At 41.2% G+C, this 18,747-nt stretch overlaps 1 protein-coding gene across 2 annotated transcripts in view; it reads left to right on the top strand.

The window, feature by feature from the left end:
* The window catches only part of SLC30A4 (solute carrier family 30 member 4), a 225,074-nt gene that overhangs the window by 74,487 nt on the left and 131,840 nt on the right, over window positions 1–18,747 (top strand). For both annotated transcript variants that reach the window (XM_069624943.1, XM_069624942.1), the window contains exon 3: window positions 17,886–18,039. In XM_069624943.1, the coding sequence (XP_069481044.1) occupies window positions 17,886–18,039 (154 nt within the window). The remainder of the gene's footprint in view (window positions 1–17,885; window positions 18,040–18,747) is intronic.

Here is an 18,747-nt window from a genome sequence, read left to right as displayed (position 1 = left end):
GAGGTGTACAGGTTTTTTTAAGGCAACTTAACCATAATGGCCCCTCAAAGTTTTTTTGTAGTGAATTTCACTGGTTTTTGGGAAGGAAACTTAACCATAACGTCCCCGTAACAACGTGTTTTTTTTTGTAGGGAATTGTATAGGTTTTTGGAAGGTTGAACTTAAGCATGAAATTGTGGCAATGAAGTCGTTGAGCAGAATATACACTGTAATCATGTGATTTTGAGAGATATGTAGTATAATCTATGTACTTGACAAACATTTAACATAGAACATATAGAACCCCCTCCTTATTGATATTGTAAAGGGACGGACTGAGCGCCTGTTTGCGGAAGGGGTTGGACAGGATCAACATTACCCAAAGAGGCGGGGGATAGCTGAAAATGTACTATTGTTTTACACAAAATGTGCAACGTAGAAGGACATAAAGATATTATAAGTAGTAATAAGAAAATATGGAAACCTGAAGCTGGGAAAAGAAAACATATTTAATAACCATGTAGAATAAAGTGGATGGTACCATAAAAAGAAAGGATGCCTCCAGCGTAATCACTTCACAGAAACTAGGCAGCCTGGACCGCGACAATGGTACAGAGTGCTGTGCAGATGCAAAATAGTGACCAGTATTTTAGAGGCATTCAACTTCTGTATTTTTTTTTTTTTTAACAGATCAGGAAAGAAAAGAAAGGGCAACAAACAAGACAGAAGAAGACAGGATAAAAAGGATAGAGCAGAAAATGGACATATTGAACGACAATTTTCAAAGTTTTACGGGAGTTTGTGGAGGACTGTGTGAGAGGAAAAATTTATCATTTCCCCACCTGCACTTGCCCTGCTTCTCCATTCTGTAGTGAACCATCCCCAAACCTTGAACAGGAAAATAGACGTTTTGACGAGATATCCATCCCTTCTTCCCCTCACAAATCTTCTCCTCATAACCAGCCTGTGTTGAATCCTAATTCCCCCATATTTGTTTCAGTGTCCGCTTCTCCCGCTATTTCTTTAGATTGGTGTGTGTGTGTGTGTGTGTTAGAAATGTTTTTGTACAGTAGTTGTAGAGAAAGAGTTTGCATGTAGAATTATTTTTTTAAAAAGACGTAAAATGTTTGCGAACAGCATGCCCTTTTCGACCTATTCGCAAGGAATGGAATGTGCGTGTTGTCTAATGTCAAGTAAGATGGATGTGATGTGTGACTGCACCATCTGTTGAAATTTTGCGTACGTAAACAGAAAGGGGTGTCCAAAGGACATACTACCTCGGCGTACCGCTTGGAAACGAGATAATACATGTTCGTAGAACACACCAGATGTCCGGAATGGGAGTGTGTGAAGGACAGTAAAGCGGTCCGTATCGGACGCAGTCAAAATGGTGCCGTCCGTAGAACAGGCACGGTTGCCAACAAGTTCTGTAGGCAAACAAAATGGAGTTTTCCTAAGGACACTGGAACTGTCCGTACAGTGAACATAGCATGCGTGCACATGCGCAGTAGAAACGTAAGTATTGCGAACATCGCGCCTGTTCCTAACTGTAGGTCTCACTTGTGTCGCACTTTGAAGTAGTTTGAGAACCCGAACACTGTCCGTAGGACACTTGTGCGCATGCGCACGTTTGATTCTTTGCATTTGCTGTCCAGGGGACTTTCATTACTGGGGCGGATGTGTTGAGGACATCATCATGTGACCGCACCTACGCTGAGCGTGGGGACTAATTTCCACGGATTGTGTGCTCCCACAACAATACAAATGAACTTGTAGACACAAGGAAAAGTATTGTAGTGTAAAAATGTAATTTCACACATCCCAAATAGGCCACCTCAGGACTTGCTGTGTAAAATTTGTGTACCGCTTTGTAGGGATGAAGACGGTCACGAGGCACACCCTGAACCCCTACAAAAGGCCACACCCCCGGGGGCATCTTCATTGTCCTTCTAGCTATAGCAGATTGAGGTGTGTTGCCTTTACTGCTGTAGTGACCAAAAGGAAACTAATCGGTATGGCTTCCATGGCTGCTGTTGGGTCATTAGCCTCTGCACCACGCCCAAGCCTGCTGCCACCACCACCACCTCACCAAGGGTTTGCAGACAGATATATGGGTGAGGATGTAGAGATCGAGGAAGAAGAGGAGGAAGAAAATGAAGTGGAGGAACTCCGTACTAGGAGCACTCGACGAGAGTCGTGGGTGTGGCGGTTGTTTTCCATTTATGGGAAAGTACCACAAGCACGTGCGAACCTGGTGAAGTGTAACCAGTGCTAGGTGGTGTTGAGTCGCGGGAGATTTGGAGCGTACAGTTTTGGTACGACAACCATGAAGCGACACCTCACTTCGTTCCACACTGCAGACATTCACAAGGTGGTACCATGTAAAGAGCGTAGTCGTTTGAGTTCCTCCACAGCATCCTCGGTATCCGATCCTCCCACCACAAGAGACACTCCTGTGGGGGAGCGCCTCCCTCCAGCTGCCTCACAAGCCATTTGCAATGCTGTTGACCCTTACCTTTCAAAGGTGACAGTAGTGTGCACGTATTGTGACGCAGTACTCTGCAGGGGGGAGAGTTTTCAAAGTGCTTTTGAGGCTTCAGTCACCGAGCATCAGAATATCTGCTGCTTACCTAAATAAAGCTTACCCTAAATATTTCTCTGTTCAGTTGCCCTTTTTTTTATCCCCGTGGCTGGTGTCCCTTCTTTACCCTCCTTTCGCCTCTTCTCCTAGTGTGCCGTGTGCTGTTAAGCAATGAACGTAAAAACAAAAATTACAGAAAAGGCTCTTTTCAGAGCCGCCTTTCTCGGTATAACAATAGAACTATGAAGTGTCGGCCGTAGACCCCTGCGGAGTTCTGAAAAAGTTTGTTGGACAGTCGTAGAGGAAAAAAGGGAGGGTACAAGCGGAGCAAATGCAATAAAGTGTACGTTGGGAGTAAGTGGCGGCTCTGAAAAGAGCCTTTCGGTGGCGTGTTGTTTGGGTCAAAAACAGTGGATTGGGGAAAATGGATTGTGCGAAGAAAAATCTGATTGCAAGCATACGTGAGGTGGACTCTATCTCTGCGGAAAATGAAAGCGCTGCGAAACAAAATGTTTTCATTCTGGAAAGAGGACATGCCAACATCTTTTAAAAATACACACACAGCCTTATTCACATTGCATCTCGCTTTCTCCATTTGTGGACCAAACGCAGAAGAACGCAGCCATATTTGTCTTTAGGCAATACGGGAAAAAAGTATTTGACAATTTGGAAACATGTCCATGAGCTTCGGAGCTTCGCGAGTCCTTCCTTCATTGCAAATTGCAAAGCAATTCCAGAAACATGGCCTAAACTGTTTCCTCCACAATGAATGATCAGTATATCTGGAGGACGCTCTGTCAGTAAAGTAACACAGATGTACCAAGTCCAGCCATCTCATGCCACGCACGCCATGCCAGTGCACTTCTCCTCATGTGGAAATCCGAGATTTGTAGATAAACTGCAGCTTTCTGCATACACCTTCAACCAATGTATCCATGAGTCTCCCAAAATCCAGATAATCTGTTTTCGAGCATGGAAAGCCATGGCTGTGTGGTCTCCTGTGAGGGAGAAGACGGTCTTACTAAAGTACGTCGGTCAGAACACACCTACTGAACTTTATGGACCAATCCCTAGCTCCGCTCATTCTCATTTACATGCGGCTTCACCCTTGAATCCCTGGTGGTGATATATGCTGGCTGCTAACTACCGCCATGTTCGCGGACATGTACAGCATCAGAGCGTGACGACGGTACATTAAAGTACTATTCCCCTTTTCTTTTTCCCCCTTTAAGGTAGGCTCTGAAAAGAGCCATTTTTTAAAAATTTTTGGCCAGATACCGTACAGACATCTGGTATTTTATGTATTTTTTGTCCTTGCATTACTCTTGCAAACATTACAGAACCTTCTCTAAAGCAAGCCTTACGTTCCAAAAGAATATTGCATTTCCCAAAGAAGATAGCGCAACACCATTTTCTTCAAAGTAATGCGCATTGCTTGGAGCAATGTTATCGTGGCTACAAAAAAACATACCAACTCGTAGCATGAATGCACGCGTGCTGCGATTGATGATACACCTCCCGATGCTTTGATCTGGACAGAAAACAGAAGTGGTGTTCCATTGTACTCTCGGGAGTAAAGCAGAAAAAATTACTTTCGTTGTTGGGAAGATGGTCATGAGTGCTTCAACCAACTGTGCCAAATCTGCCAACAAAGTATGTGAAGTCGGGTATCCCAAATGGCAAGCACTGTAGTGCAAAATTACCACATGAGTGGTCATTCTATGCATGTCTCTACAAACTTGCAGAATTGCCACAGCATTGGCATCAGTGTCAGCGCTCCACACCACCTCCACTCCTCGCACATCGAAATGGTGTGTCACATGCCTACTCCCTGCATAATGTTGTAAGCCTTGCACAAAAATGTTGCGAAGCATCAAAACCCTGACCCTCTCCACCTCTGCCATCTTCAGTGTGCGCACAGTGTTTCCACACAAGAGTTATGTGAATATCTGATTGGCTGATGCCTACAGTCGCCTTTCCATGCAGGATTTGATGTAGAAACCCATATGCGACACGCCCTACCAGCGGACAAGCATTGCCTATGTGCGGCACGTAACTCTTACCCAGTCCTTCCACCCTTTCTACAGCAGTACCAAAGCGAGTCCCTCATTGGACACAACTAAGCGGTCGCACAATCATCCACCAATCACATAGAACATTGCAAATTTTAACTCCGTCATCAACATTGCACACTTCAAAATTACTGTCGAATGATTCTGAATGGAAGTCGCATACCATTGCAAAGCACCTACTTCACAAGCTACTGTGCAAGGATTGCGAATTTCTACGTACAGCTCCATACATGTCCACATGCGTCAGTATAGAGTACTGGTATGTATATTTTAATCAGAGAACATGTTGAAACCTTATGATTTAAATTAGACAAAATAATGCCGCTAAATGTCCATAGGGAATATATAACAACGCTCCCCCTTTAAAGTGCAAGATTGCCGATTTGTCATTCACAAATCGCACGACTGCTTACTGTCTTCCGCATAACCTGTACATACGTTTCAAGCATGCCTATTTAGGGCAGACCTCAATTTTGTATGTGAAAATATCTGAGTTCTGTACGGCCTACAGTAATGCTACTTGCAATGTGATCGTATGAGAATAGTAAGCGCTCGCGATTGTAGTGCTGACATTTTCTTGTGAGGGTCTCCCGATTTTTCGACATTGTGCTTTTCATTAACAAGTACAAAATGTTTCCCCATCTAGTACTATGCCCTATTGCTTACAAACCTCTCTCCTATGCATAGTACACTTTGTAAAGAACAAGGCATTTCCATGCCCTTAAAAGATTGTTATTTTGAAGGACTTTCAAGTACCGTATTGCAAGTACTGTGCAAAGACTGAGTGAAGTGAAATCTGCACGTGTACTGGGTTGAAATATGAAAGTTCAATCCTCTGACGAAAGAAGCACAAGTAATGTCTGCTGTAGCAAACGCACAAAGTAATTGATTTTGTTTTTTTAAATCGCAGTGAAGACTACTCTCCGGAGAATCAACAGCATCTACACTGCAGACGACCTAGCCGAAGAAACCTGGTCATCTTGCACAAAAAAGTAAGTACAGTACAACCTTTATATTGTAACTACTCCTTAAAGAGGCTGCGTGGGTTATTTGTTTATTTTGGGAACCAAAGCAAGCATTGATTTGTAAACCATTCTACCTACAAATATCCATTTATTGAACAAAGAATAACAGGCAGAATAGCTGACAAATCCCTGTGTGTTTGGTACTGAAATAACATAGGTAATCCTTAGAAGGTTAGATTGTGAAAAGAAGTTGCTGTAGCAAGATTTTGGCATTTTGGTTATTAATAATGGTTCTCGTCACAAGTAGGCCACTTTGTACTCTCATCTGAAGCACATTGTAGTAGTATACAAACAGTAAAGTAGCCTTACCAAATGATTGTTAGAGTTCACTGTACGTTGACACACCATGACAAAGAGCTTCTCCATCAGCCTTATGCACACATGCACACTGCACACATACATTGGACAACAGACCAAAGTATATATTTTTTCTCAACAGACACCAAAGAATGCCTACCAAAAACCAACTCCGTAGAAAGGAACGCAGAATTAGAGCAAAGAAAAATAAAGGGGCCCAATGTAAGCATCCACCTGTTGTAGAGTTTGTAGAGAATCTTGGTACAAACCAGCTAATGCAGTTGGGTAACATAATAAACAAAGTCTCAACTACCGAAACTGTACCTCCTCCATCAAAAAGTGTCACAAAACACAGAAATGTTAAAAAAAATGATGGCCGCCAGTACAGCTAACAATGTGCCTAATAATCCTGATAGTGTAAGAAGAACCCATAGTAAAAAAAAGTATTTTAGCAAAAATGTTTCATCAGAGTCCTTCAGAATCTACTAAGAAGAGGGCCAAAATCATCCTCGCCCCTTAAAATGTACCGTAGAAAGTTAATTCTACAAGCACTCGTGGACAGTGCAATCATTCTCAAAAGGAAGTTGTTCATATTAGTGTTAAATAGGGTGAAGGCACTAACAAAACGAAGTACCACTACAAAAGAAACTCGGCAGTAAACGGAATGTGAACAACAATTTCTTGCATATTTGTGGTGGTGAATGGAGTCACACAACAACCACAGAGCCATATAGAAGCATACAAACAAAATCAAACCAACACAATTGCCATCCATAGCAGTGGACGAGGGTATGAGAAAATCAATACTACCATCATGGAGCAAGAAACACTGCTTAGAAAACTATCTCCTGAAAACTCAGAATTACCTCTCGATTCAGCAGAACCACACCATCCAGTATACAAATGGCCGTGCACATCAATGTGTGCCATTCCAAACAAAGCTTTCAAATCTTTACTTCAGTTCCTCAATCAATATGTAAAAGGTAAAGACAAAAGTAAAATGAAAGTGCTGCAAAATATGGATATTTGTGCAGTGCGGAAAGACACAGGACTAACGCTCATTAGCCTGCATTTCTGGGCCTATTTGCAAAAGTACCTTCCATGATATCAAAAGAATATCAGTACATCATTCCAATGTAAGAAATTTAGTGTATAAAATATACTATGCAAAAAGTCCAGCTTTGGAATCAGGCAATTTAAATACCACTCTTCTGCATGGTACACCCAAATACTTAAAATAAGAAATGGACCGTATTCAGAAAAAAGTATTTGGAAGTGAGAGCCAAGTAGAAAAGGAAACAGTTTTAGAACATAGTAGCGACAATTCTGCACATAGCAACCTTCTGTTACACACATACAGAAAAGAAATAGTAACATTTAAAAGGTCATCGGCTGAAGTACCAAACTGTGTGTATGTGTGTTGCCGCAGAACGTTTTACAAAAGGAACACAAAAAATGTGGACATAGCATACCAAATAGAAAACAATGAAGACTCTAAATGGTTTGAATTAGCTTTGTACCTTTTAGCTGAAAACAAATATGAAATAACTGAACGCCTAATATGTTGCAGTTACTGTACTGCAAAATTAGACAACAACCACACTCCTTCACGTGCTATTACAAATAATTTGGAATTGTTTCCATTACCAAAAACCCTGCAACAGCTCAATTTGTATGAGCGCATAATAATTCAAACAGTTCACCCATTTCAAGCAATTATACGCCTTCATCCAAAAACAGCAAAATTACCTTCCTCTGAATTGGTGAAAGACATTCGTGGCAAAGTAGTTTACTTGCCATTAGATCTAACGGAAAATGTACACACTCTAGGAGTGGAACGTTCAATAGAACATTCTTTAATAGTCTTGGTAAATGGAGTACCAACAAAGGACAACACAATTTGGCAACAATTAGTGGACTTAAACAAAGTTAGACAAGCATTGCAATATCTAAAAGACAATGAGTACTACAAGGAAATAAATATTGATGAAAGCTTAAGGCAAACAACTGAAATATTTCAAGAGCCATCAGAAACTGGACAATTCGAACTTCTGGATCCAGCTACAGTATCCACTCTTTTGGACCATTACACAATTCATCCATTGCATTAGATTTAGAGAAAATGTGGAATACATATGAAAGTGAATTAGCAAGACTATGTTATGGAGTTGCACACATTCTTAAATCTGGAACGCACTTTCAAAATATGTCAGCTACGCAGTTGATACAAAAAGTACAAGAAAAAGATGAGGTTTTACAATCAAGTATAACAAATTTGTTTGCAAACATGCGTGGTACAAAGGAATACTGGTTCAGACGGCACGGAGATGTGCGTTGCATGATCAGAAACCTTGGACCACCAACTTGGTTTGTTAGTCTAAGTTGTGCAGAATATGCATGGGACGATTTACATGAGTTCCTACGCATAGCAAACGGCAACAAAAACAACATAGATATATTAACACCTGGAGAACTTTGCTCTCTAGATCCAGTTAATGTCTCAAGATATTTCCATCATCATTTCATTGCAATGCTACACTTTATTTGCAATAAAACTGTTCCTCCCCTTGGAGAAGTGCAACACTTCTTTTGGAGAAAAGAATATCAAGCGAGAGGAGCACCACATATTCACATGCTGTTATGGATTAAAGGTGCACCGAAATTTGGGCACGACAGTGATGGCACTGTTTTGCAGTTTATCCAAAAATATGTCACATGTGAAATCCCTTCACAACAGACACATAGTGAGCTGCATGGGCAGAATTTACAATTTCAAAGACACATGTGGCAAATATTGTCGCCGCAAATACAAAAACAAAGATAAATACTACACCAAATGCCGCTTTGGTTTCCCTAGACCAGTTACAGAAACAGGTGAAGTAAACAACTTCATGTCTTCAGTTCGACATAGTGTTAAAGGTAAATCATCTAAAAACATGTATTACATAAGAAGGGAAAAATCAAAATATATCAATGATTACAATGCAATCATTGCCCTATTATGGAATGCAAACATAGATGTGCAGTACATTGCAGACAATTCAACTGCTGTTGCACGATATGTTAGTCTACTTAACAAAAGCAGAAAAAACAGAGCTTCAAGACCTCTGGCTGGGATGACCTAGCATCAGACAAAACATTATCACAGAAATCGTACAGCCTAGGCATAAAAATGCTCTCTCATAGAGAATGTGGGGTCTACGAAGCAGCAGATCATTTAACCGTCACTGCTTTGTATGGAAAATCAGACAACATAGTATGGCTCAGTCTTGGTCCTGCAAAATCTAGAAAAAGAGTGCTAAAATCATATGAGGACATAGAAACAATTGCCAGAAATAATCCCATCATCCAAGACATTCTAAAAAACCATTTACTGGACACATACTATCAAAACAGGAGTAACACTCTGGAAAGCATGTGTCTATACCACATAGCTCAAAACTTTGCATACAAAAATAATGTAAAACCCGATGAAAGCAAACATAGATATAGAGTGACCGATTGTGAAGGGAGCTTAGTGAAACTTAACAAACGAAACTTAATTAATCATGTGAAATTGTCATTAAAAACTCCTCAACAGAACTATATTACATGTCTCTGTTACAACTTTTCAAACCATGGAGAAATGAGGAAGACATACTAGATAACTATGACTGCTATGAAGATGCTTTCAAAGCAAATGAAAGCACTATCACCAATGTGAACTTTACGCAGTACAAAACAATGTTACACAATGAGCAGCAACAGGAAGAACTACTTCAGGCCCAACTAGATGAGGACTCTTCCGACAGTAGTCCACCTTCTGTAACAGGAAGTAGAGAACCACTAGGACAACCACTAATAGCAAATGAGGCTGAAGTAGCTATGGCAGAAGTAGAAAACACCATGTATCAGTATCAAGAAGATACAGAAGACAACTGTACAACAAGCAAAACTTAACAACGATCAGTGCACCATTTTTGAAGATGTAACAAAACAAATTGTACATGGTGTACAACACGAAAATAAAGAATGTACCTGCCAAAATGACAAACATATACTGCTGTATGTCAGTGGTGAAGCTGGATCAGGGAAAAAATTCTTAATCAAAATCATCAGCAAGCTCCTTCAACAATTGACAAACTGTCAGCTGTTGTAACAGCCCCCACAGGTTTAGCTGCCTACAACATAGGTGGTGTGACTTTACACCAATTTACTACTGCTTCCAGTAGAGCATCAAAATAAATTGGACTACTACAAACTTTCTGCAGAAGCTGCAATGGAATTACGTAGAGTATTGAAACAAATGAAAATGCTACTAATAGATGAAGTGAGCATGGTCTCCATCCTAGTACTGGCTTTGATTCATCCCGGATTGCAAGAAGTACTTAAAAATAATAACGAAGTACTCTTTGCAGGGAAATACATTATCGTTTTCAGAGATCTTCTACAATTGACACCAGTGAAAGGTGAACCGATTTTTAAAACCTTAGGCCACAAACTCTGCCGGAAACTGTTGGTAGCATAGGTAATGTTAACCTTTGGCAACATTTCCAATACGGAGAATTAACTGAGAACATGCAGCAATCTGCAGATCTCACTTATGCCAACATCTTAAAAAGTATTAGAGTTGGTGTATTATCTCAAGAAGCACAAGCTGTATTGAAAAACCGGCATATACATGCACTGTATGGCGATAATGCATGTGCAACTGATGTTATGGAACAAATGCCGCACAAAAATGTCAATTGTATGGCCTTAATGCCAACTCTTGCAATATGTTTCAAATTCAATGAAACTATGTTAAAGAAAGAAATGCAAGCAATAATAGAAATTAGGGCCACAGACAAACTAGACGTACATGGTATGACAGTACCCATGTGTGAGCAAGCGACAACACGACTAAATAGTTTAGAAAATTCAATCTCCAACACAGCTGGGTTGGAAAAAAATATTGAAATTACCATTAAATTGTAGAGTAATGCTTAAACGTAACCTTGACGTAGAGCAAGGGCTAGTTAATGGAGCACTGGGCACAGTTGTTGGCTTTCAATCGTACCCACATGATAGCAAGATTCAGTTTATAAATATTCGCTTTGATAAAGTTTCAGAAGTGAAAAGGATAGGGCGCTCAATTGCTCGATTCCTTGTCTTCAAAGACATGTATGTACGTAGAGAGCAATTTACTCGAACTCTTGCATATGCAGTTACCATTCATAAATCCCAAGGTCTTACCCTAGAGAAAGCATTGATAGATATAGGAAACAGTTTTTAGGGGAGGCATGAGCTATGTAGCATTATCACACTTAAATACACTTGACGGTCTATTGCTAATAAACTTTGATTCAAGTAAAGTCAAAGCTGATATTCCTTGCATTCTAGAATACAATAGATTGCGTTCACTGTACACCCCTCATCTGAAACAATACCCTGTTCCAGATAAAGTGAAACGTGGTAAAAGAAAAGTAAATGAAACTGAAATGCAACAGAATGTAACAGCAAATTCCGCAAAGAAAAGAAAAGAAGCTTTAGTTTCATCAATTGCCGCAAACATAGAAGAACCTGTTCGGGAATGTGAACCAGGCATGTCGGCAAAGAAGTAACAGAAAAACCGAAAAATGCACTCGAATACAGAACTTGCTGGCCCATTCAAATTTACAAATGAAAGTGGGGTAAGTTGCTATGCAAATGTAGCAATGAATATTCTATTTCAATTGCCACCAATTGTTAACAATATTTACCTGCACAGTACAGACCAATTGTGTTTGCAAATGTTAGTGCTGCATAGAAATGCAACAAGCAATCCTGACAACACATAGTGTTCATGGACTAAGGCAACAATTGGACGACTGTGCTGGAATGGTGAGATTCACTATGAACTCACAAGAAGATCCACAATAATTTCTAATGTACATACTATTAGTATTGGAAAACAAAAGCATACCTGTAAATGAAATCTTCCAAATTTCGTACATGTGGAAACATACATGCACTCTATGTAGCACAGTGATACAGGAAGAAATCCCAAATGAGCGATTTGTGTATGTTTCCATACCAAATAGTGAGAGCATTCCATTTCAGCAACTTGTACAAAATGTAAACCATGGCAGATTATGTAGTATTTGCAATTCAGATAATCGCTCCACCTTACTGATACAATCACATAGTGCCTACATAATACTTATGCTTCTACGTTATAATGCAGATGGCACCAAAAACTGCTAACTGACTGGATTCACACGGTCAAGTGTCATTTGGAAAGAAAACCTTTACAACAGTAGGAATAATCTACCACGCAGGAGCTACAACCAATGCAGGTCACTACACTGCATACATTAAAAAGAATTCTGTATAGTTTGAATGTAACGATAGCACCATTACTCTAAAGCAGAGGTTGCCAGCTAACCTAACAAATGCGTATTTAATGTTCTTGAAGCCAAAATTTACGAAATAATGTGTACTTCAAGATTGTCAACAAAGTATGTGAAAGACTGCAAACAGTTAGAATACGCCCACAGGTATCTAACTACCCAACAGGATGGAAGAATTACACAAATAAATGTTTATCACAGATCGTTGGAAACAAATGCACAGGTAGAATACGCCTATAGGTATCTAACTGTTGTTAAAAATCGGCAGGAAGGCAACAAAGAAAACATTAATGGGAAAGATGAAGGAAACGGGATATAACGACGACACAAATTAATATCACAAATCTGTAGGAACAAATGCACAGTTAGAATACGCCTACAGGTATCTAACTGTTGTTAAAAATGGGCAGGAAAGCAACAAACGTAACATTGATCAGAAAGATGAAGAAAACACTGAAAGGAAAAAATGAAGTAGTTAGTACCATAGGAAATGAAGTTTTTTTAAAAATCTGACAAGGATTTCTTTCCCCAGACCCAAGGATTAGAAAAGCAAACGCAGAAACTGAGCGCAATGCACAGTACACTGGTTTGTAAACTAAATATGAGGGTAAAAAAAAAAAGTTAACAGTCTATTATGCAATGTAGTAAATTCTTTCAAAAATGCAAACACTAACGCACCTTTTTCTTTCATCACAGAAATGGAAAAACTGATACTTTTTTTTTAATTGGCTATCGTACTTGGAAGTATGTGGATTCTGAACAAAGTAAGGAGTAAGTATATTGTCAGGCATTTACTACACATGGGAATCTACACGTCTAATCTATGGTACTGATATGCTGCAGTGCCTGTAGGCTGCCCTTCCATCTTCGGTGAGTAACCTACCACCTACGCCTTACAACCAAGGTACAAGGAGTATAGTTCCTATCCACACCATCGCTGCATATGGAAACCAGGGTCCTTGTAAATTAGCTGCTTATAAATTTACTTTTCGGACCATCGTCTGCAGCCATGAAGTTAAGACACTAGGGCATCAACACAACTAGCACATTCCACCACACCCATATTGACTTGTAACTCCACTGCTTATGACTTCAGTCTTGCGTGCATGGGCTTTAGCCATGCACCCAAGAGTGCAGGGTCTCCCCACAACCACCTCGGTGATGTGTGGTAGTGGGGGTTATTCTATGTGTGTTATCCTTCAGTACCTCTGCCCAGAGGCTTCCCTCCTAGCTGTATGTCTGTAGATCTTACATGGGATGGGTGTGCAGTGTCTTCCAAATCTAGTACTTACCACTTTGTTCTTGGTTGAATAACCTTCAGCCACGCACCCAAGACTGCACGCACTCCCCACAACTTGCCAATCAAAACGCAACACTACGGGTGTATGCATGGTTGGCACATGCGTCGGTGGTTGTGGGCAGGGCCTACAGTCTTGGAAGTAAGACCTTTGGCCGACGGCCATGCATCCAAGACTCTAGGCCCTGGCCACAACCACCGTAACATGTGCCACCCATGGCGGCGTACTAATGAATATAATAGCGATTTGAAAAAATAATGCATTCACAGCATGTTGTCAGTTTCAATGTTCCCTAACACCACACATGTCCTTACAAATGTAACAACTCCCCAGTGCACTGCACGGGCTGAAATACTGGCCTTATTGGACCCCTCATTTTCTGTGCGTACAAGGAGGCCCTAGAACATACGTCATTAAGTAGGTATAAGTGTACTGTGCCTACAAGATGTCCATAGAAATTACATAATGACGACTGACCCCCCCCCCCCCAGAACAAATGCATTGATCACCCATATCTTAAGAATCTAGCCCCTGGCCACAACCACCGTAGCATGTGCCACCCATGGCGGCGTACTAATAAATCTAATAATAGCCATTGGAACAAATAATTCATTCACGGCATGTTGGCAGTTTCAATGTTGCCTACCAATATGCGTGTGCTTTCAACAGTTACACATTTCCTGCCCAATACATGGACTGAAGTGCTATCGTTATTACACCCCACATTTACTGTGCGTACAAGGTGTCCATAAACATTACATCATGACGACCGAAGAACAAATGGATTGATCACCCATGTCTTACTGTCTGAACCTTTCCCAATGCTCTGTGACACAGCAAAATAGTTTCATGAAAAAAGCATGTGTACGATGGTTGTTGCTCCGCTTTCCGCGGATCCAAGATGTCGGGCGCATCCAAACCATCTGACGCAGAACACGTCTCGCAGCAGCCAATGGGCAGAGACGTCGCATGTCCGCAGTCATGACGCCAGCCCCTTAGACAATCAGTATCTTGTTCGTGGACCGAACAGGTAAGTTTGACCGCGGAGCGAACATAGATATCACTAATTATTTCAGACCTACTTTTTGATAATTATAAAGAAACATACTGGATGGATGGTGACCAAATTTACAAAAGCACACTTTCTGGACCAAGCCCCCATACCTGCCGCAGATTTCGACCAAAATCCGTCCAGCGGTTTCACCTGAAGCCGTGTGCAAAGTTTTTCCCCATTCAGTCTATGGGGAAAAAAACACATTTTGGGACCCCCCTATAACTTTGTCCCCCCCCCCGGCCCAAACATCTCCAAACTTTGCAAAAAGAAATTCAGAGTGGCCCATATTCTTTTTTTGCAAAGTTTGGTGAGGATTCGTCCAGGGGGAGCAGAGTTATAAGCCACCCAAAAAGTGCTCTTCCTATGGAAACAGCAATTTAACCATAACTACATATATATATACTTGCCCAACCCTGTCCATCCATTTGTCCTCTCCCCTTTTTCTCCAATCCTCCTCATCCTACCCCATCAATGCCCCATGCAGGATCTCCCTCATTTTCCCTGCCGCCATCTCTTGCAGAAACAAACGCATGATTTTTCACCTAATCTCCGATGAAAACCCTTACATACTTATCACTGAAACCTGGATCTTCCACAACTTCCAATCATCTGCACACAAACCTTTCCCTCCAGGTTACTCCCTGATCACCCAAAATAGAGCCAGCAGGGGGCATAGCCATCCTCCACAAATCCACATTGCACCCTTACAGGTCGGGAAACAACCCTGCAATGAGGACTGCAAATCTCCATTAATAAAATTCCAATCCTCTCCTTCTTTCTCCCTAAGCCTTCTCCTCCTCTTCAAACCCCTGGGCTATGATGGAACCTTTTCAGACTCCTTGATCGCCTCTGTATCGCCCATATTTCTGTCTTACCCAATTCTCGCTGTTCTTGGGAATCTAAATCTCTGGTTTGACACTCCCACTAGCCCCATGACACACCATCTCATTGACCACATGGAAGCCCTTAACCTGACCCAACTAGTATAAGGCTCCCACCCACTTGATGTATTTTTCAGCTCCAACCTGATCTCCTCTGCCTTCACCCGCCCCATCATCTGGACTGATAACTCTATTTTCTTCTCTGCCCTGACTCCCGCGACCCCTTGCCCTGCCTCCTGCCGCCCCCAGGATTCCTTTCAGGAACAAGGTAAACATCTGCCCAGATCTTTCCTCCACCCTACTCTCCTCTGCCCAATCTCCCCCTCAAGGGAGGTTCTCCCATCCCAGACTTCTTCAACAAATGGCTCAGATGCTCGGTCTCCTCCCTAACCCCCACAAAACTGCTGTCAAACCGCACAGGCTCTTCCCCATGTGGTTCATCCCTCTCCTCAAATTCCTCAAAGCCCTCAACCACTGCCTTGAACGTCAAAGGGGGACAAACTCTCCCTCTGAAAACAAAGCCACTCTTAACACTCCAACTAGGCAAACATCGGGAAAGCCACACATGCCTTCTACACCTCCCGTATCGCCAATGCGAGCAACCGATCTAAAGAACGCCACAAGACTATCTCAGAGTTCAACGTCCCTGACAACCCCCCCGCCCCCCTCTTGCTCATCCTCTCAGACCATCACCCATCAGGCTCTGCGACACCCTCTCCAACCATTATCTCAACACAGCCATTGATCGGAACCTCACTATCCATGCTAAACCTGCAACCCTGTCCCCCCACAAACCCCTCTACACCAACAGCCACCCATCCATTCGCCCCCAACTCTGACCCTTTTAAATTCCTTCTCTGCCATAATTCTGGTGAAAGGCGCTATAACAAATGACAAGATGAATTCTCTTGATGCAGTCTCTCGTAGACCATGGGATTCACACCGTTCTCTTGCTTGGGTCTCTCAGTCCTGGAGATTCTCAGCATTCACTTAATCTGGTCTCTCGTAGGCCTTGAGATTCTTAGAACCTGGATATTCCACTTTCAGATTTCTCATGGACTTCTGGTTTCTCAGAATATTCTTGTTTTAGGTTCCCATGGACCTCTCGTTTTTCACCAATCCATTTCATTTATCTAATAGACCTTTGAAATCTCAGCTTTCACATTCAGGTTTCCTCTGGCATGTTTCACTCTTATATAACGGTCCTGGTAGCAAGTCAAAGTGACCAACTTGTACCTAGTGGCAATTTCCCTTTCTGCACAAGGAGCCGCAAAGAGTGTGTCCTTCTTAATGTGGGCAGCTGCTGCCTTTGATTGGCTCATCCAGCCTCTTTCATAGTGCTTCGGTTGTGTATCTGTGCTGGTCCTTGGGATTGGCTGGGGCTGCTAGAGTGGTGTTGGATGCTAGGCTTTTCCACTGGTTATCTCTTAAACTTATAACAAGCAACTTCTCTGCCATTGGCTGTTGTCAGAATTGCTCTTTCCTGGCGGTTCAATGCTTTTATAGCTGCTGCGCAATGTCAGTACCATCTTGGACAACTGTCCAGAACAGATTTTTACTCTGCGAGGTCCCACATCCTAGTCGCTGCTAGCTTGCATGCCACCCTTTCTCTTCCGCTGGTGTTTTTGGGTCTCCTCTGCTCTCCTTTTTAGTTCAAGAACACCACGAATGAGCACAGGGTTCTGTACACTTGTGTAAAGTTGAATTCCCTGAAGGTTTTTGCATAAGCTAAGGGTTTCTAAAGTCACATTTACGTTTGGGAGTTGAACCCTTGACTATCCATGGTTGGATTTTACTGCTTCTTACTGTTCTGTTCACCCACTGGGAAGCATATCAGGTAGCTGCCGGATGAACCCAGTCCTTTTCGGCTCAATCCTACCACCACCACCACCCCCCCCTTTCCTTTCACAATCCACAGAAAAATTGGGAGTTTCTTTATCTTCCCATAAGTGATGACTGATGAGGTCCAAATATTTTTTAAATGGAGCAAATCATCTTAAAACACTAGTACTTGACAAAAGACGAGATTTCCATTGCCGGCAATCCAGAAGTGGATTTTCTCCAAAATATGCACACAATGTGATGTCACAAAGCCCTCAATGCCAGCATTAATATATATTATGAATGTGTGTTCCGGGGCTTCTGCTCCTGCACAAAGATGTTCTTTGTTGTTTGATTATAATAAAGAACCTAGTTTACCAACAGGAGTATAACAGGTATGTAACTTTCCCTTAAAATGATTTTTGGTCCATTATATTTGCATAGCATTAGCAATTATTAGTTACAATTTAAAGACCAGTTGTTTAAGCCATGTTTTTCTCATGTTGTTTTTCTTTCCTCTTTTGCAGAGGTCTTATCCGCCATTATTAGTGTCTTACTCGTGTACATACTCACAGCATTCCTATTGTATGAAGCTGTTCAGCGAACTATTCATATGGACTATGAAATAAATGGTGATATAATGCTCATAACTGCTGCTGTTGGTGTTGCAGTAAACCTAATGTAAGTTTTAAAGAAATATATATTTGAAAGTTTATTTTACACAATCATGTTTTATGTACTGAGTATAAGTAGCATTTGTTTGTAAACTTGCTTTTTATTATTTAAGCAAGATCATATATAAATTATATTTCATATATTTATTTCTACAAAGTTGAAGGCGAGCATTACCTAATTATATGCTCTTGTGTTTTATTTAATATCTGATCAACAGAATTTGTTGATGGCGAGGAAGTGATTGACTCGGATAACCTAATAAGACAAAACTATACTTGGTTTTCCACATTTCTAATGAAGATGCACATTTTAACTGTTTCAACTATGGTTCTGGTTCATTTCAACACAATCGCACTCTTGACACGTTTTTGTCCTTTAGGTTTTGATTATCAACCCCATCAGTACCTTCCCATATTCCCCCTTTGAAGAAAAATGCTTTGTTCATTGAATAATCTTGGGGTTCTGACATTTCCCTTCTTATGTATCGTCTCCACACGTTCAAACCTAAATGAGTGAGTGTTTTGATGCCAGCTATGCAAGCAGTACTAGATTACAACTTAACTATCGTGCCAGCACAGATATATACATTTTAAATAGTCTATTTTATAGGTGCTTACTGTGGCGCTGTTCTCCTCTTGTGGGATCATAGGTTCTTTTCATTTTTTTGTTATTTTTTCTCTTTTAGTTTTATTCCATGAACACCACAATCAATAA

This window comes from Ambystoma mexicanum, chromosome 11, assembly GCF_040938575.1.
Source record: "Ambystoma mexicanum isolate Mex_15411 chromosome 11, UKY_AmexF1_1, whole genome shotgun sequence".
NCBI lineage: Eukaryota > Metazoa > Chordata > Amphibia > Caudata > Ambystomatidae > Ambystoma > Ambystoma mexicanum.
The sequence above is the reverse complement of the archived record's forward strand: the minus strand, read 5'-3'. Positions and strand labels throughout refer to the sequence as shown.